This window comes from Nestor notabilis, unplaced genomic scaffold (assembly GCF_000696875.1).
Source record: "Nestor notabilis isolate BGI_N333 unplaced genomic scaffold, ASM69687v1 scaffold8016, whole genome shotgun sequence".
NCBI classification, from domain to species: domain Eukaryota; kingdom Metazoa; phylum Chordata; class Aves; order Psittaciformes; family Psittacidae; genus Nestor; species Nestor notabilis.
The window spans coordinates 24722-45686 of record NW_009932360.1 but is presented as its reverse complement, the minus strand read 5'-3'; the positions used below and the strand labels follow the sequence as shown (position 1 = coordinate 45686).

Genomic DNA, 20965 nt, shown 5'->3' with positions numbered 1-20965 from the left:
GCAGGAATTCTAAAATAGAAATTTTAACATCAAAATAAGCACTTCTCAGATGATGAAGGGCTAGTTCATATCGTAGTAAAGAAAAATTCTAACATTTTTATTTTAATGTGATTTTGTCTAAACCGAACCTACCATAAAAGGCTTAGAGGCAATATAGCCCAAAAATTGGTGGTGAGGCAAACAAAAAAATCCCACCAAAACTGCGGTAGCAGACCCTGTAACACTGAATTATCAACACATAGAGTACAAAGTTAACATTTACCTCTTCTTCCAAAGAAAAAGTTCTACATATTGCATGCAGAATACTCAGATCATTAATTTATTCCACTTTCTATTCCTCTGATTTTAAATTAAAGTTAAAGTAGCCCTTACAGAAAGAAAACCAGGCAGCAAAGGGTCATTCAGCTGTCTAAAACATTTTTGTATATGCCCATTTATTATGAGATCACCAGATAGGACCCTGTAAAGCTTCCTTTGGAGTCTTCCTGTCATCAATGAAATGCTAAAAGGACAAAAATACTGAAGCTATTCTCCACAACAAATCCTTTCCCTTTCCTGGCAACATCATTCTCTTTTCCGTGATCTGTTTTCCAAGATGCTTCAAGGTCAAGTCATTTCACTCTTTTAACAGCTAAGTTGCATAGAGAAAGAGAGACACAGAACAATCTGTGGTGTCTTATCTGCTCTCATGCAGTGGCACCAACATGTATTGATTGTCTTTGGAGAAAGAGATGAGAAAGAGTAAAGAGAGGAGTCTATTTAGCCTGTGCCAGCTTCTCTTTAATGTGGATGCATACTCACCAAGCAAGTTAAACACAGACAATATTTCATCCATTCTACCAAAGTAACTGAAAACTCTTTAAAGATTACTTCTTATTTTATTCAACTTATTTCTTTCTACTTTTTTATATCCTTGATTTATCGAATTTCAAGAATGCAAAATGCTTGGAACTTATAAAGACAACTGAACCTCAGTTGCTATCACTGCTGAGAAAGCACCTCCTGCAGAGCAACAGAGTGAACTTTTTACCCCAAGATGAACCTTCATCACCCTCATTCTGACTTAATCATAGGGATTTTTAAGGGGTTGTTATATAATTTGGCTATGAAATCCATAAAGAATGCCTTTCCTTGATAAAAATGTCTACTTGGATACTTCCAGTAGAATAAACTTTCCCTTCGATATGATCACAGAAAAACTCTTTGTTATGATTGATCATAGATGGCAATTACCAATGAGGCAGAGTCAAGTGTAACACTGTCAATACATGTTCAAATGCCAAGAACCAGAGAGAGACAGAAAACATGTTTTGGAAAAGCTATTCCATAGAACAGTAAGATGAAAATAGGATATGCAGGAGATATTAAGACCCAGACAACCTGAAAGTTCTGTTTTCTTTCATGACCACTTACTATGCTTCCATCCCATCCCTATTCCTCAGTATAGAGCCCTGCCTACTTCACTGAGAACTCAAGCTTTCTTCATCTTCTACACAGACCAATTCAAAAATGACCTCAAAATTGTAAACTGTCAGTAACCCAAAATTTGTTCCATTTTAGCATAGACAGACCTGTGCCCAAAGTATCAAAGAGACAGGCAAGGGTACAGTGTGTTCAGCTGGTCTGGTAAAAAAACACATATAAAAGCACACAAATTTGTGCACTGAAATACAGAATGATAAAGAATGTTTTGATCCTCCTACAAGAAAAAGGAAAGGCTAGGAATCTAAGGATGAAATAAAAAGACTTTTGGCCCCAGGGTCCTACATCTGATTTAATTTTAAAAACCTTTTTAAGGGTAAAGTAGATAAGAATGAATCAAAAGCATTGTAAAAATACATCTCACACACCATTTGACAAATTAATAACCCTACTTTGGAAGCAAGGAAGCACACTTACTTTGTGATGACTATGATTGCTGAAGGCTTCTCTCACTGTGGCAGTGCTCCACCCCGACTCTTCTGGTTTAATCACCTCGCATCGACGCTCATGAGCCTGCATACATTCTTCACTGCTTTTACCTGTCTTTTTCCCATCAAGGGACACGTACCCATTATCAGTCTCCGTGGATTTATCTATTGAGATCTTTGTTTTCTTAGATCTATATTTGAAACAAACACATATATATATATTAATGATTCTCTCGGGTTTTTTTCCAGTCTAAATCCTGCTTATCCCCCTCAAGCCATTTTAGTTTAACTAAGATGACCACAAACTAACAATACTAACATTTGATGCAATATTTATAACTATTTCATCTTCTATATAATACATATTATACTTTCCCAAAAGTGTTACAAAAGGAATTGTCAGTGTCTGAAAGAAAATTGTATCATTAGCTACTGAAAGAAAGAAGGAAACCTATGTATTAGAACTGAAACTTCACAGCCACTTTGGCAATATTAGAACCACAAGCCTCAATCGTAAATGAGAAACTTTTCTATTCTATCTAAACAACAACAAAAAAAGAGGTATGCTAAAAGTTTAAGTGTTATTAATTCAAAGCAAGTATGCCATTTCCTGAAGATGCAAACAAACATGCTGTTAGTATTCTGTACACAGATGGGTTTTGTTGTAACTGTTCTAAACACACTCACCTTATTGATAACTCTACTAAACAGAAGGTGTTTAATTTAATCTTTCCCGTATTATCCAGTAACACCCTTGGCAACGTGTTTCAATGTATCTTACAAACACACTAACTGAGCCTGTTTTCAAGTCACAAAATAAGGTTATGAATTATGCTTCAGTATTATTATTCCTAAGACTACTAAGTAGTGATGAATAGTCTTCTATAACATTCTCTAGATGTCAAGATCTAGCCAACAAATGTAGCAGCAAGAATGTCTAATTCCAGGAAGAGGCTTTCTCAAAGTAAGTATTTGAAAGATTATACTTCCAAATTAGGAAATGGCAGTCAATGAAGGAATGCAAAGGAATAGTAGCTTGCTACCTTATCAATAGAGACTACTTCAGTTCTTCATTTAAGCAATTAGTATCTTGTTTTATTAGATTTTGGTTGTTAAGAACACTTGGAGGGGGGGCAAAGTGTTTCAAATCAAGTTTCCAGATTTTTTTAATTTTTATTAGAAGTAGAACACTGGACATAAACCCATCAAGAATCTATTCAATTGATCTTGTGCTTCTACGAGGGAATACGCATTGCATTTCTCTTTAAGGAGTGAGGCATTCTGTGAGAGCTTGGATTACACAGCAGAAGATTAAATTCCTCTTTAACATGTACATCAAACAAATCAAGAGAACTGGGATAGTCGCCTCACATTCCTCCCAAGATAAGGTATCCCACATATACAGGGAAGACCTGAACACAGAAAGTGGCTAGGGAGAACTGGATAAAATGGAAAAATCCATTCCCTAAATTCTTAGCCAACTTTATTTCTAAATGAGTACAAAAACAGCAGAAACACTTTCTGTAGTTATTATATATTTGCATAGATTAATTTTTATTATAAGCTTACAAAAGTAGAGAGACAGCAAGATGCTTTAGCATGCATTTTGTGGTGGAGAAACAGCTACTATATCTCCTGTTTGCATATTACCAAAACTCACATACAGAGTTTTCATTTTCTAGGTTCATTAAGTAGATGATCTAAAATGTTACTGAGGCTTTGGACAAAAATGTCAAACTATCAATAGTAAACATGTTAGAGCTTTATTTCTGTGGCCTTTCATAATGTCATTGTTTAACTAAGTTAATGAAGATAAAACAACTGAAGGAAGAGAAAGCTTAGCTTATTACTTAATGGAAAAAATTGCTGTTCCACTTCTGGAACAAAGCACGTATCGGCATTTCAGGGGCAACTCATTGTGAAGTAGTATGTTTCAGTAAGCTCAGTTGTGAGCACTAGGAAGTAGCAATAATATGAAATTATCTGCAATAAGGTGGAACCCAGAGAGGACAATTTTTACTGCATTAAATATACTTCTGGCACTTTTAAAAAATTCTTCTTAACAGTGCAAAAGGCAATGCAGTTCTCATCACATACGTAGATGTACACATCCACTCATTACTCCACAAGTTACTTAGCTGTGTAAATAGAGTAACAGGACAACTATACCACAGTTCACTTGAGAAGTTTCTCTGCATTTCACATTAAATTCGAAAGCTACTAGGAAGAAGTAGCTTCAAACAGTTGAGTAGGAGCAAATAAGAGAAAAAAAGAACGTAGACATAATTTGTTCAGATAGGACTTCACTACCCAAGCAATGTTGCTAAAATTGCAAGACAAAGATGAGCCAGATAGCAACGAAGGCTCATTTTGAAAAACAGGTAATTTGACCAAAGTCTTTAATTAGTCTCTAACGTGGGAACCAAAGTTATTCTTTGTAAGAATCCCTAAATTTAAGTGTCAAGCCAGAAAAGCATACATTTCCACTTATCACCAGGGTGCACTATACTGATAAAAAAAGCCCAATAGCAAACATGAACAATACTTCCCTGATAAAAATGCATAGTTTCCTAGAATTACTATATACATACACATCATTAATCAACTTTTAAAATTTCATGCTAGAATTCAAAGTATTTAAGAGTAAGACAGGACAACACCATGAATATAACCAAGGTCTTAAAAAGCTTGAACATATGCAAAAGTTAACTCGAGGAAAGCTTTCAGTCTTAATCATGCATTACTTAAGAACAAATATTAAGGAAGATGTACTTTCCAACCCTAACCATTATATGATTCTACATAAATCTTGTTTCTTCAAGACTGTCAAGTATTCTGTTCCTCTGTATTTTAATCGGAGTTGGTCAAAAAAACACCCCAAACCTCCTCCCTGCAAAACTTTTAAAGAAGTTTCAATTGTAAGATTTCCATAACTGGAGTAAGGACACATTTGTCCCAAATCACTGCTACATTCTGAATAAATTATCTATTTGAATATTGACATCCATTCCAGTGAAATTAATAATTAGTATTTTCTAATTTGGCCCTGTGCTGAATTGAAGTTTAGAATGATATCTTATTAGTCAGACTGAGTTTTGCCATTCGAAAGGTTATTTATTGAATACACAGTTCCAGATTACCAATGACCTGAGTGTAGACAAATGGTCTGAGTACAGAGTGTCCTGCCCTAAAGCAAAGAACACAATTTGAGGTTAATTTTGAAACCATGCGTTTAAGACCTATATTTAAAATTCCACAAAACGGTATCTCAAAGCTTAATATATGTGGAAAACTGCTGTAAATAAACACTAATGATACATTCTAAAGTCCTCATCTAAAAAGCTTCAAAATAAGTCTTAAGAATCAGGAGAGGTAACACTAAAGAGCTTCCTTGCAGTGAGGTTTCACAAGATTTTTTCAGTAACATCACCAAGTAATATATATATGTATATATATTATATATATGTATACATACACACACTACTTCTCATTAAATGGTTTAAACAAGTCCTTAGAGCAAGTCCCACTGAACCCTCCTGAACTGAAAACACTCTGAGCTCAATACCAGGGAAGGTAAAGGAAAAACAAATGAGTCTCCCAACACTCCTCTTCTTACTGCACATCAGCATCTTCCATGAGCGGAAAACACTCAAAAGTGTACAAGATTACACTCCAAGCACAGCAGAAAGTAATGCACACAGCCCAAAGAACAGCAGTGGTGTCTATCACTGTGACTCATAGTTTGTCAAAGCCAGCTTCATCTTACACAGAAAAAGGCAAAGGAACTCTCCTCTTGCAGTATTTGTAAACATTTCAAAAACTTCTCCAGGGTTTCAACTACATATTCCCAGAATGTAACACCACATGAAGTAAGCTTTACCAGTAGTTAAGGGCACATATCACAAGTATGACAGACACGTTACTGTTGCCATACTTAAGATGCAGCATGCACAACAAAACATCAATGTAGTAACTTGCAGTATCCCTTTTCTCAATTCCCTACTATTTTTATGAGCATATTTTCTCCTGCTAATAAATACTGATCTATAGCACTCACAATGCTGTGTGTATCTTGAGCACAGACTGCTATAGAATGTGTTTTTAACTTTTAATTGCCTGGAGCACTACATTATCAGATCGATCACTTGCAAAACAGCTCTGGCACGTAACAGGGTTAGTTGCTTCTTCCAATCATTAGAAAATGCATCTTCAGTGTTTATTTATAAACTAAGCACTGTGCCTATTTGAATCCTGAAGGCTTTTCCTTCACAAAAAGCATGTTATTTGATGACAGTCATACAATTCAATAAGCATTCTGTCAGAGTAATAAGCCGCTAATGTAATAAAGAAAACTTATAGAGTTAAATTTTCTTATTTGATTAAAATTGAGAAACCGAGTCGGTTCATTCCCAATAGCCCACAGAGTACTCCTACATCAACATATAATTGCATGAGCATTTACAAGAGTCAAGAAACAACACATTAGTACATGTTCAAATACTGAGATGAGTTTACTATTAGAGAACAAAAACTAGATCAACAAACGTTTAATCATTACATCAATGTTTACTTATTTAGAAAAGGGATAATGCATCTCTAACACATATGTAGCCTTGAATAAATACAAACCCTGATAAAAAGAAAGCAGCATGCCAGATATCTCTGAAGACAGCGCCAATACTGCAAGAAGTGCTTGTACCGTAGCTCTGCACTGTTCCCTCCTGTGTGTTATCTGTGGTACTAGAGCCATCTCCTTCCCTATGTACTTCCAAATGTGCTGCTTTCCTTAATTTCCTTCATCAGAAGAGATCAAAATTGAAGGTAGCTTTATAAGTGCAATCTACTCATTCTGTAACGTGTTCAGCAGTTTAAGCATGCAAAAACAAGCAAGATTTCAAAATACTTTACTAAAGCTTTATCACATCAATTTAATAAACTCCATTTAATAAAACTAACCTCAACACTCATTATCATAACACTTAAACCCAAAATACATTTCATCTCACCATCAGAGGCTTAGACGTGCAAAGTTCACTACTGCAGGTCTTCCCATTTTAATGGGACAATTCACTGCAGCAACCATACTCAGTGAATTGCAGGAAGACTTAAATTCTACAGTTCCAGTAGCATCTCCTCTAATGTACGTTTCCCACAAAGATCATGAGTCAGTAGCGCACGGAGTTATAAAACTAAACTTGCAGCAATGTAAATACTGTCACTCTACCACTATTCAGATACAAACTGTTTGAGGCAAAATGTCAGATTCAATGCATTAAAATTCAAATAAAACAATGCATAAATTAGTCAATGCATAAAAGTTAAAGAGCACCAATTAAGAACTCAGACAAAGAGAGTACCAATTTCTCATCTCTTGCAAAGCAGAGACTGTAAACCCCTACATTTTTTCATGCACGTTCTTTAGAATAGTTTAACAATCCTAAATAAGTACTATAACATAGACTATACCTTCTTCTTTTACCCCCTGTGCTGGGGGGTGGCTTAGGAGTTCGTGTTGAAACAATCTGACAATGCACAGTTCCAAGTAGCAACATTAGCCATATTGGCCCAATTACTTCAGTCAGAGGTATATTATGTGGGCTTTGGGCTGTATAGAATAACACTACAGCAGCAACTGGAAAAGAAGGGAAATGAAGTTGAGTTCAATATTTGCAATGTCTGAAATGGCCAACTTGTTACATGGCTTTTGTTAAAAAGACAAACACTCAGATCTAGTCCTTTACCTGCATTTTAAAGCAACCCATGTAATTCTGAGAGGAAGGGATGATAATTGCAATGAAATAGCCAGTAATAAAGATTTAAATAGTTGCCTACTGACTTAATACCCATCTCTTCTTTTACACTTATGTAAAAGCTCAAGAAACAGGTGGCAGAATGAAGTAAGGTAGGGGAACATTTGGAAAGCTAGACACATCATGAAACTTTAAATGAAGGTGAAGCTTCAGTCGGAGACAAAACCAAAAAGCAAATGTTATCCTTAAAGCAGCCCAATTAAATTTATTTCTCTATCACCTATAATGAAGCAGTGTACAACTCACCAAAACAAAAGCAGGTTGGCCAGACAGGTCAAAGCCTCTCCATCCCTGGAGATATTCAAACCCTGACTGGACACAGCCCCAACCAACCTGTTCTAGCTGACCATGCCTTGAGCAGGGTTCAGGCTATCTCCAGAGGTCTATGCCAACCTCAACTAGCCTCTAATTCTGTGAACAATATATCTATTTTGATACCAGAAGGATTAACAGACTTGAGTCTAGAAACTTTATATTCACTAGCAGAATGCATTTTAAACTCCGTATTCCAGTCCAAGGACAAAATTACCCATATGGATAGACAGACATGCGTAAGCGCAACCCTATTTACATTTCATACATACCTGTGTGCATATTTTCTAGCAATGAGGCAAGATCAGAGACAAACCATGTAAACTATGAGGTGGTCCAGCTGAAATGACCAAGACTAAGTAGCACTTGCAATTGGAAAAGCGGCAGCTTCCAACTCCACAGTTAACTGTTATTTTTGTAACCTATAACTTTTTATATATAGTCAACACCCAGGTAACTCTTCTTGCTCCTGCAGCCAGAGCCCAACCACTTCTGTAACTTCTGCAACTCAGAAATGTCTTTACAGGCTTCAAGTTGATCTAAGCACACTCAACAGACATGGAGCAGACAGAAGAGGTGATCCCTCCCTTTTCTCTGCTTATTGTATGTTCCTGTTGCTGTGCCTCTATGGCTTGAAATGCCATGTTCTGTAATTCAGCTGAGAGAAGATATCAAGAAAAAAATAATACAAAATCTCCGAGAGACAATTCAGAAACAGGGGAATAATTCTCTGTGCCTAATATCTACGTGTCCCATGAGAACTTGGTTTTGTTCTTAGACCACTAAGAAGTGAGAGTCCCATAACTTAAACCTGTTCCTAGCACAAGAAATACCTGGTACAAGTTCAATGGTTTTCACCAGTTCTTTACTGAAATTAACTGAAAAAATATACAGCCACATGCAAATTTATATGCCACATTCAAACACCTAAAATGTATCACATGAAGCCACACCTAACACAGCAGGTACCTGTGATGCGAAGAGATTAGATGTTGTTTTCATGAAATAAACTTTAGCAAGGCAACCAGTATTAGAAACACAATGGAATTATTTTTGGTTGTGGTAATCCATTTCTAATTTCCCATCAGTCTTTTTCCTAACTTAGAAGTCTTACATAGAACACATAAAGCATCTTTTATTACTACATATGGACTAAGTTTTTTATGATGATGTTTCTCAGAAAGACAGTTTGCATCAATCAGAAATCCAGCTTTTAAAAAATAAACAAAGGTACAGATAGTAGGAGGCAATTACAGATAATATCACCCCTTCCTAAATGAATTTATCCAAGTTTCGCATACATACAATTAGCTTCATGAGGAATAAAGTGTAAATAAGTAGCCAATTTTGACTCCTACCATACAATTTGGATAAACGTGTATTTCTGAGAACACAGAGCTCCAAAGATCCATGTGAAACGATTTGCAGGAGTGGGCCTCCACAATATGATTTTGAACTTCACTACAAGATGACTTTCATTACGTAAAACACATTTAGCAAAGCAGAGTGACATGGAAGAAATCATCATCTTCCATAAGATACAAATCTGCAGATTGAAGATTCCCACCATGAAGTTTCACACAGATTTAAGAAAACATTACAGATCTCCTGATGTTTTCAGTAGGACAGGAAGGAAACCCAAGAACTTCTTCCTGCACAGTGTGTCAATACACTGTGGTTCAGAATATCCTAGAATTGCTCCTACCAACACAGCTAGGCTTCCAAACAGAATTTATCATACCACTTTTAATGATTTCTTTACTTATTTATAGGATTTGGACTTGTACTTTTCTAAACTACAGTGGTTCATTTTGTGAAACAAACACAAAGTATATTATATCACAAAGAGCAATAATCTGTGTCAAAGGAAGCAACTGTACATTCCAAAAACCAACAAGCATTTATTATTATAGCATTTAAAGCTTTGAAATATTTGTATTACCACATTTAAAAATGCATACATACATATGTATCTCACCACAATACACAATTATTCTATCACTATTAAAGTTTCTTGTTTCATACTTAAGAAACACACAATTGAGATACACAGTATAATGTCACACTTCATTTTCTTGTTAGAATATAGAAACATTTTTAAAGTCAAAATCAGCAGTGCTATATACTAAACAGATAAGGAGTCAGAAGAAAAAGGTTTTACTTCTACCTTAATTCATCGGCCTGTTCCATGACCTTGGATAAAAACCCATTTCTCTGTAGTTCTCTTATTACACATTCTGCTAATCACACTTTATACTAAAGGAAACCAACGTAAATAAAACCTGGAATTTAAATCCACAGCCAAGGAAAGAGTTCTTTCCTGCAGACTTACATAAATGCTAGCAGGTATCGTGCTAAAGCTAACTGATTTCAAAGCAATAATTCCAAGTAATGCAGTTCATAAATAGAAAACACTTAATTAAACATATATAAACAAATAAAGTCAGACCATTTTACAACAGTGCCAGGGAGAATCGGTCATGATGACAAAGGCTGAGCTACAAGACTAAATTCAGATTCAGAGCTCAAAAATACAACCACTGGAATTTGAAGTGTTTTGTTGTTAAGGTCTCTTAATAGATTCTTGACATTTTGGTGCTACCTTACCCATTTGGTACAAAATGAACAACTGAGCACAGCTTCTGAGTACAATCTAAGTAAAACTTACGCAGAAGCGCTAGAAGGAGAGGCTTGAGGGGTTTGTTTTAAATAGCTTCCAACTTAAAAAATTGTCCATTTAATTCACTTACATATACATTATAAGTCTTAAATTTCAAAAACCCCCAAATCCTCTGCAGTTAATTCAGAAAAATTTAAATAAGTTTTTCAAATAGCTGGATTATAGAGTCATACAGAATATTATTAATACTTTTCCAATGTTTGTTAATTTGCAGCCTCAGAAGTATCAGAAACATTTTGTCACATTACAGACCATATGGATTAGGGAAATGATGCATCCTGACCGTAATTTTAGTAAATCACACATCCCAAGAAACCTGAAGGAAAAAAAGTTAATCACAAAACAGCCCTGTAATTAATGTCCTAAAAAAGTTGCTTGCACTCAGAATCTGCACTGAGTTACTATTGTGCTGCTTTTGGAGTCTTATGGAGGCTCCACAGATTAAGTGTGGGTATATTTTTAAAATAAATATAATAACATGAATATAAAAAATGACTATAATGGTGTTTCTCAAAATAAACATGGTAACACCTACAAACATGGTAGCAAAGGAACTATAACTTACATATTTTACTACCTATATTACTACAAATGAGATTAAAATTATTAATACTATGGGATCACTTACCACAGTATACACAAATGCTAATATGTGGAACAATACTTCCTAAACAGCTGTCTGGAAGCAGGGATAAGAAGTTTTGATAGGAGACCACAGGAATAATTGTCAATATTTCAAGTTTAGGGGCACTGGAACTGGGAAATTCATTTTATAGCTGCTAACATCACCATACAAGAGGCACTGGCATCTCTTTTTTTTAACTCCATTTCTTATTTTAAATGCAATTTCCGAATTATACAGTGATTCACAACTGCAAGGACAGATGGTAAAATTGAAAAAGTAATATTGTATTTTAATTGGATTTCAGAGGAAAACTTTCAAGTCATTTAGCTTCTCAGGGTACTTAAATTGCTCCCAGTTTTCTGTTCCATTTGTTCTGATCCATGCTTCTGATATACTCATTATTCTTGTGACTTCCACACTGTTACTTGTTCATTACGTTACATTCTTCCCTTTCTAATTTTCCTCATATATTGCATGTAAGTAAAAGAAGCACAAAGTCAGATTACAAGAACTCAAAATTGAGCATCCTGAAATCTGTGAATTGCTTTCTGTTTGTCAACAGTTGCTCAGAATTCCTTCTATAATCTAGGAAATATCAAATTAAGATGCATTGTCTCCCCATGGTAATGGAAAAAAAATCAGCAGATGCGGGTAGCACAATAAACCCCTCATTTACCAGTCATTCAGAAGCATGTCTAAGGTCTGACAGAAGTGTAAGCTAGAAGTTCACTGCCTCTGATGTGACAAAGTAACACCTGGAAAGATGACTAAAAACTGGTCAAACAGATCACCCCACCAGGCTGCTGAAGCTGCATGCACCTTGGCAGGTTTGGCCTTGCTTGCTTCTTGATCTGCACAAGTACCAAAAAGACCCAAAGCCCAAGACAAAATACGCTGCCTAAGCCAAAGGCTCCTTGATATTGATCAGTCCTGAACTTAAATTAAATAGTCCTGGAAACCTAAGCGTGTGCTAAGTGCTTTAGAAAGCCTGTGAGGAAATCCTTAAGTTTTCAGTATGCCACCTTTATATATGTAAAGGGAATGTTAACCAAAAGACACATCTTTGGGACTGTGCCATTCCAGTATTTTCTGAAAATACTGCAATGATCCTTAACAGCCTAAAGTGAACCAAGTAACATACAGCAGCTTCCATATGGTTAAAATAAGGCACTCAGTTGAAGCTGATCCTGTAATCCAACTCTACCTTGAAGAAGGTAAAGAACAAGCAGCCAGAAAAAGATGACCCTTGATGTTACTTGTAGCCACCACCTGTAGAAGAACGGAAAGAAAACAACTCTCACGATTCCTTTGCGGGTCAGAGATGTCCAAGGGCTTTCAGGTTTTGCTTTAGCAAAAGCAGATCCTTTAAAAAAAAGAAAAGAAATTTGATACATTTAATTGTTATGGCTAATAATAACTTCAGTTGTTCAGTTCGGGAGTAGTTAAGAGAGTTATTTAAAGGAGCACTTATTAAACATTATCATTTTAATAAATATCACATTTCCACCATTTCACCATCTCCTCAATCAAAAATTTGTGTAAATTATTGGTGTCCTCTTGACTGCCATTATCGGGAACTTCTATAATTGCCTAGATTTTGGAATGTGTGAATGATAAAACATTGCCATTTCTTACTAGGTAAAAATTATTTTAAAATAAATTATTAAAAACCAGTGCTTCACTGAGGTATCAGAAACTTTATGAAGCAAAAGGAAGTCATATGCAAATTCCACATGCCTGTGCAGGCACAGCAGAGCCCTTTGCTGGCACAGCAAGGAGATCTAAAACATCAACATCTGTAAATTGCTCCAGCCATTTCATTCAGGGGAATGGAATATGGTTGAGAAGTACAGAAGAATATCTGTCCAGCTGAGGAAACAGTCCCAGCAGCAGGGAAGCCTCTCCTCCAACACCATTTTCCATTTCACTCATTCAAATGTCCTTTCTCTCTTATATCCCTCTATTCCTTTTTCTTCCTGAATATTCCCACTTCTCTGGCAGCTAGAAAACTGCATAACATTTACCTAATGGGAGTGTGACTTAAATTATGTCAAGGTTACTGCTTGGAAAGGGCAACTCGTGCATGCTGCTATGCCATCTCCACCCTGTTTACAAGTAGAACTGGCATTAGTGAGCTCTGTGCTGGCACAGATGAAACACTGCCTGTACTGGAACTACTTTAATACCAACTTAGACATCCACGCAGAGCAGTCATTTAAATGCTATTCATGTATATCACTATATTGAAGTGCTGTACGGCTGTTCCTGAATTCCTACAAACATTTAGGTTTTGGTTCTGTTTCTTTAAAGTTCAAATGTTACTTGATTTTCTTTCTTTCTCTCACAATCCCATTTTTAAAGCCATATTGTCAGGTGATGTGATAAAAGCTGGTCTGCACACCTGCAGAGGACCTCAAAGAGACAATGGCTGTTGGAGAGGCCCAAATAATACCCTGCTGGGATTCTTCTAGACCCATCAATGGAGTCACCAGCCCATCATTGAAGGCCCATCTGCCCAAGACCAGAGCAGGACAGAGGCACAAGGGCAGAGAGAAATCCAAATCATAGGAGGAGCACCTTGACAAGGCCCCTCCGAGGGCTGTCCTAGCAAAGCCATCAGCTCTGTTGTCCATAAACATGAGTCATTGAGAGCAGCAATCCAGATCACCTTTCAAAGGAAAGAAAGTTGCTGCTTTCTTTAAAATGAGTGTGGGATTCATTTTAAGACTCATTGTGGGGCTGCCTTCCACATTCAGCTTTGGGGTCCCCAACGCAAGGATGTAGACCTGTTGGAGCAAGTCCAGAGGAGGGCCACAGTGATAATCAGAGGGCTGAAGCATCTCTCTTATGAAGAGGCTGAGAGAGCTGGGCTTGTTCAGCCTGGAGAAGAGAAGGCTCAGGGAAAACTTTAGAGCAGCTCCCAGTACCTAAAGGGCTGACCAGAAAGCTGGAGACTGACTTTTTAAAACAGCATATAGTGACAAGGGGGGTGGTTTTAAACGGAAAGAGGGTAGATTTTATGATAGATATTAGGAAGAAATCCTTTACTATGAGGCTGTTGAGATACTGGCATAGGTTGCAGTTGCCCAGAGAAGCTGTGGCTGCCCCATCCCTGGCAGTGTTCAAGGCCAGGTTGGACGGGGTTTTAAGAAGCCTGTTTTAGTGGAAGGTGTCTCTTCCTGTGGCAGGGGGGTGGAACTGGATGATCTTTAAGGTCCCTTTCAACCCAAACCATTTTGTGCATTTTGTGATTCTATGATTATGGGATACAGGGAAAAAGGAGCTCAGATTGCACAGAAATTATGGGATGTTCAGGGAAGAACCAAGGATGGGAGAAAGGAGGCGCTTAGGTGATTTAGGGAGGAACAAGCAGGGGGAAATTGATAAGTAAGCAGATAAAAAGTAAGGCCATGAGTAAGGCCATGCATAAATAGCTGCTGCTTAGGATGCTGCTTGTCTGGCTGAGCCATGTGCCTGATCAGCTCAGCCTGTACTATCTTCTTATTAAATTCCTTTAACTCTCTCCAGGGGCAGGGGCAGTCTGTTCTGTACACGTGCAAGCACACACACAGAGGGCTGAGTGCCAGCACCAGAGTCAGACATCAGAACAGGAGCCATGGGGCTGTTTGTGTGTGGTGCCAGCAACCTGAGCGAGCGTGGCAGTGCTAAGTGAAGGTCAAGTCAGACTCACTGGTGAAGGGGTGAAGCAGCCTGAGAGCAAGGGCAGAAGCAGGTCTCTAAAGGTGAGCTCTGGGTGTGAGGGTGCCTGTGTATCTCTAAGGGCAAGAGCAAAGCAGCGTGCTTAGGTTAATTTGAGACTGAATTCAAAGAGCACAACGTGGAATAGATTCAGGAGACTGTGCTGGCTGCTGGGCTCATGGAAAATAATGCTAATCATGTTTTCCTCAGCCTTCATGAGGCATAAGGGAAATTCTATAAAGATAAAAATAAATGAAGACTAAAGGCTTTTTGAAAAGTTTCAGGCTGTCTGACCTTCTGTTGCCGTTTTGCTATTTAAAACAGACATGAAATATCCAAAAAAAATCCAGGCTTTTTTTCTCTCCAGAAATTTCACCACAGCCGAATAGCTAGATGCCACGAGACGTGGAAGAAATCTGAATGCTTGGCAGTAGGAGATTTCTGAACTAATAACTCCAAAACCTTTTTCCACGACAATCCATGTGTTCCTTTTTTCTAAATCTATACAACAAAATTTACAACAAGTTTTTAAGTCTTCAGTTTAATCTAAAGGTCACCTTTTAACAATATTTCATATCCACCTTCGTCAAGAGGAATTACGTAGGGTTTGTTGTGGGGGTTTTTGATGGGTTTGGGGTGAGGGGTTGTTTGAGTTTATAGGTTTGTTTTGAAAAAGCTTACTAATATGGTCTTGTTATAAGACACAGGATGGCAGCTATTTTTACACTCAGAAAACCAGCTTTTTCTAGCTCAGGACCTACCTCTTACAAGATCAACATCTATGAGGTCTGGTTTCACATGTCCTGTTTTCTTTGGTTTGTTTCTCAAACCCTGCAATAGGCAAATACTATCAAAATACATTCCTGCAGATGACAGACATCAAGAAAAGGTATCTGTGTGGTCAGTAATTGTATTTAACCTATACTGCTGTTAAAAATTCAGACAAATATGTCAACTTCATTGATTTAAAGTACAATAAAATAAACATTCTAAGGAACAAGGCACAATAAATGCCTTTTGCACACTTCTCAATCTGAACAAAACCCAACCAATTACTGACCCATCAGGTAATTTCTCAAACACAGTTAAGCACTAAGCATTCATGTCTCATGGTTTGGGATTACACAGACAACATATGCATACACTTGCAAGAATTAGTAATATGCTTCTATTAGGTTTTCAGAACTTTAACAACAAATTACTTTTCTGAATCTCTTTTCTCTTTAGATGTCTAATTAAACTTCACAAAATGCTTACATTGCAATACTTTCTTTCCAACCTAAACAGAAAATCATGTTGTAATGCAAGAGCCACTAATCAGCAAGTTCCACTGTCAGGAATCTATATTCTAGAAAAGTATTGATTTTTTTCTTACTAGTGAATATAGATTAACCTGTTAAAAAGAGAAGAAAAAAAAACCCACCACACAACAAGAAAACAGGAGGAAGAAAAAGCAGCTTATTTTGTCTTCTAGAAACAGCATCTTCCTTCACTGAAGAGCCAAACTATCTTGCAAAACTTTTAACATTTGTTTTTAATGCCAAAATGTGATACTGTACCCTCAAGCTTCAGAGATAGCCACTAGTTTATTCCAATCCCTTCAGATTAGGCTCTTGGTCACATTAGCCAATAATGATTCCACAGAATACAATTTATGCAGAGCAAAATGTAGTATCTCAAAAAATATTTTGCATACAAATGGAATCAAAATGGAAGTGGTTTAACTGTTTTCATTCAAAAAGCAGTTGAATTCACAGGTGAACTGTAATTTCGATCATTGTCTTATTTCATCCATGTATAAAAACATTTATTACTTGAATGCAAACATTAAATTCAGATGAAAGCATAAAAATTAAATTATTATGGATGAGAGAAATATCAGTGAATCCGGAAATGCTAATCTTCATATGAACTATATCAAGTAAATGATTCAGATAGAGCGCAGCTCAAAATATTTCTCACATCCAAATTCAACTGGATTTATTTTTCATGCTGAAATAATAATTGGGAGGAAAAAACCCCAAACAGTTCACAATGAACTAGATACACAGTCACCACCTGAAGTAAGAGTTTGCTTGAAACAAAACAAAATTAGCACATAGAACTGAAACCGATAGGATAAAATGTGCTCTGAGGAGGACAAATAGAGAAAACCAGTTGCATGTAGAGTTAAGCACTGCAAAGAGCTTGACGTACAAGATTTTCACAGAACAGTAGTCTTAAAACCACAGTAATTTTATGTGGAATGAGAAAACAAGCCCATAATTAGAATTGGAAATAACTATAATTCTAGAACCATCTACAGATTCTTGCAAAATCTTGTGTGCGCCACACCATTTCATAAAAAAGATCTAAAATCTTAAAAATAAAATGCTGGATGATGTAGTAACTTTCAAATGTGTAACTGCTTATGGGCCACAAGATTTTTCTTTAATGTCGAAATAAAGATGCCTGTGCCTCTTAGAAGAAATAACTGCCTGGAAACACATGCACAATCCTAGGAAAATTGTACCACTGTGGCTAAAGTTATGTTTTCATTTTGAAAAAAGAATTCCGCAAAAAAGGTAGTCAACTGTATAACTTGAAGCATCTTTCACAGGAAAAGAAGTGGAGGCACATTCTTTAAAAATTCCATTGGTCAAATCTCAAATGCTTTCATCAGTGTCCATGGACTACAGACGGTGAAAGAATTCCATCTATTCAGGTGCAATTTCTCTACTCTCTTAATGCATCACAAATATCTGTAATATATATGCAAAACAGAGATGTTTCAAACTTAATCAACACAAATATTCATAGTGTTTCATATCGTTTAGGCCCATCCAGCTAATTCATACGATTTCTATTCAGCATCAAACACATTTCAGCTAACTAATAGTAAAAATAAAGTTTAAATAAAAATGCTAAAAAATAGTTGCTAATATTGTAAAAATTCTTTTGCACATATTTTAAAATGAATCTTGATACACTGTTATACTTCTAACTAAACTGTAAATTTATAGTCTCAGAAACAGCTTTCCTGCTAAAAATTAATAAAGCTTTAGATTTTTAGTAAGGTTCATTTATAAACAGTAGCTTTGAGATCAAAGCACTAATGTGCAATACTTGAACTTAGTAGTCTGAGTGTTACCATTGTTATAATAAACTCAGTCAACACAAACTCCTATAGACACAGTCATTAATTTGTTAGTTACTGGGCTCCCAAGCCAACAAAATGCATTCTGAAGAAGCACAAGGCATTATTTACAACACATTATTTGAATAATGCCCTATTATACAGTAGTTACAAGAACTTCTGTCCTAAGCGTCCAGCAGGTCGAGGGAGGTGATTCTCCCCCTCTAGTCCACTCTAGTGAAAAAATTCTTCCCTGTGAGGGTGCTGAGGTGCTGGCACAGGGTGCCCAGAGAAGCTGTGGCTGCCCCATCCCTGGCAGTGTTCAAGGCCAGGTTGGACACAGGGGCTTGGAGCAACCTGCTCTAGTGGAAAGTGTCTCTGCCTGTGGCAGGGGGTTGGAACTGGATGATCTTTAAGGTCCCTTCCAACCCAAACCGTTCTGTGATTCTAATTCTAATTCAATGCCTTGAAACTCATGCAGTACTAGCATACTTCTTCTGTGCACTATTTGCAGAAATAAAGGTTAATTGCAAGAAAATGTTACTTGAATTAACTTAAACATCATGGAGTATGACATAATATACAATCCATAGAACTATCACATTTAGGACTGATTTCTTTTTCTCCAAAAGTTTAGCAATGTGGCAGACACTGATGGCACTGTTAGTTAAACCAAAATGCAAAGAACACTGTTAACCTGCTTGTTCAGAGAAACAAAGCCTGAGGTACTTACCAGTCTAATAAACTGTACAAAACAATGACAGCGTCATAAAGAGGAAAAGTAAACTGCAGGTATAAGGTAACTAACTGGAAGTAAAGAGAGCTCAGATAACTGACGTTAGAATTCATCACAAGGAAAAGTGAAAGACAAAGGCACTAAAACAACTAAGCCCTGGCTTAAGATAACTGAAAAGAAAAATGTACAGAAAAAGACATACAGAAAAAAATACAGAAAGATGCAGCACTCTAAATGCTGCAGACTTATTAATTATGTAGAATAAACAGAGCATAGTATGCCAGTTATGTTGGTTGGTTACCCTCCAGAAGTCTAGTTTTACTTTACCAGTATTAAATACCATGTAAACTGCACCAGTCTACACAATCAGACAGCGCTGCTGCTAACTAGCCAAAAACAAAGGCTGAAATACTATTACCTTTATTTCTCTTTGCTCTACTGATTTTTCCCATATTTGTTGATCATATGCGCCAATCTAAAAAGAACACACACACAAAAACTACATTAGGTTTTAAAAGCCATTGATCAAACAAAAATCAATCAATCAACCATCAACAAGATAAGCATGAAAACAGCATTTCCTCAGGGGGATTTATTTACAAAGAAATCTTTGTCTTCTCCATTCCATCTCGGCTGGACTGGATCTAGGGAATCTTGTTAAGTGAGCTGTGCCAGAAGGGAGAGGAGAGCAAGATGACAGCCCCAGCCTCCTCGCATGACTTGTGCGAGTCAGAGGACTGAGAGCACCACGGGGATTCCAGTCTCTGTACTGACAGAGAGCAGACCTACAGAAGCAACACTGATACAATTCGGTTAACTTTAGAGAAAATACCGTGCACACCTAGTGGAACCCATACCTTCAATTAACTTACTTTTGACACGACCTCCCTCTATACTTCCCATTCCACCCCACCCACTTTTACAGCTACTCTGTCTTTAGCTTTATCTCTTAAGATTGCACAGCAACAAAACATATTTTGTTGCTGTGCAGGCTGGTAATCAACAGGATTACAGGCCAGGGAAAACTCAAATGTCACTCTTCCCACTGAAGTACTGATGAAATAATGTTCTTAGTAGACCTATTCCCAAATTTGTTTACTCTCATTAAGCTCCTATTTATTCATGAAACTCTTCTAAACATTTGAGTTCTGCTTAAATGCAAGTTTTCAGTTAAAAACTGGAATAAAAGGGACTTGGTTTCTCCCAGGCTCTAACCTCACCAGAGAACTCTGGAAAACTTCCTGTATTTATAAGAGCAGAACCATAGGAAGGCTGAAGGTTGATCCTGCAAGCATGTATTAAAATCCTACCACTAAGAACAGTTCTGATGAGTTCCGTCATTTTAAATAACCACCCATACAGGTAGCTATAATTAACTTAAGAAATTACTGTGCACTTGTTTATACAAGAAAGCCACTCAATGACTGCTATATTTTGAAGAACAATCACCTAAAGCTTCAGGAAATTCTCATGTGAGTTAGTGACAAGTCAGTATCTGAGACAATATATCCAAGTTCTCTAAGACGTTATCAAAGATAATCAGATTGCTTTGAACCCTGCACAAATAGTTTTTCCAGATAATAATTAGTAGTGATCTTTTTCACTGTGCCAATTTTAAAACCTTTCCATCCCAGTTCTACCTAGACCTATAGACATGTGTGGAGTTTGAGAAGGCTTCTCCTTCCAGTTCACATACTGCAACACACAGAAAAGGCCCAAGCATGAGCGTGTGCACTGCAAACATTGTTCTGATTCGTCTTTACTGTTTCAGTCTTCAGTGTTATATTAGAAAATGTTAAAACTCTGACGAATAAAAATCTACTTGCTTTTTGGTAATAATAATAAATACTTTGCACCTCTCTTTTGGGAAAAACATTGTGGACTGTGGAAAATAATTAGGGAGTCACACATTGTAGTGGGCAGAATAAAGCACTTGCTACAATTAGATTAATTGAACCAAAGGAAGTTTAAGAGCTAACCCCACCTGGATAACAGCCAGCAATTAAAAAGCCACTATCTTGAGTAACCACTCCACCCAGACATTTATATCTAATTGTTCTGGCTTTTTCTCTAAATAT

General features: G+C 36.8%; 1 protein-coding gene across 1 annotated transcript in view; it reads right to left on the bottom strand.

The window, feature by feature from the left end:
- PHTF2 (putative homeodomain transcription factor 2) overlaps positions 1–20965 on the bottom strand; it is a 44654-nt gene that overhangs the window by 14067 nt on the left and 9622 nt on the right. Inside the window, exons 2-7 of the mRNA XM_010016348.1 lie at positions 19306–19362; positions 15798–15867; positions 12542–12700; positions 7377–7542; positions 6540–6704; positions 1900–2101 (exon numbers count right to left, since the gene is read on the bottom strand). Of these exons, the coding sequence (XP_010014650.1) occupies positions 1900–2101; positions 6540–6704; positions 7377–7542; positions 12542–12700; positions 15798–15867; positions 19306–19362 (819 nt within the window). The remainder of the gene's footprint in view (positions 1–1899; positions 2102–6539; positions 6705–7376; positions 7543–12541; positions 12701–15797; positions 15868–19305; positions 19363–20965) is intronic.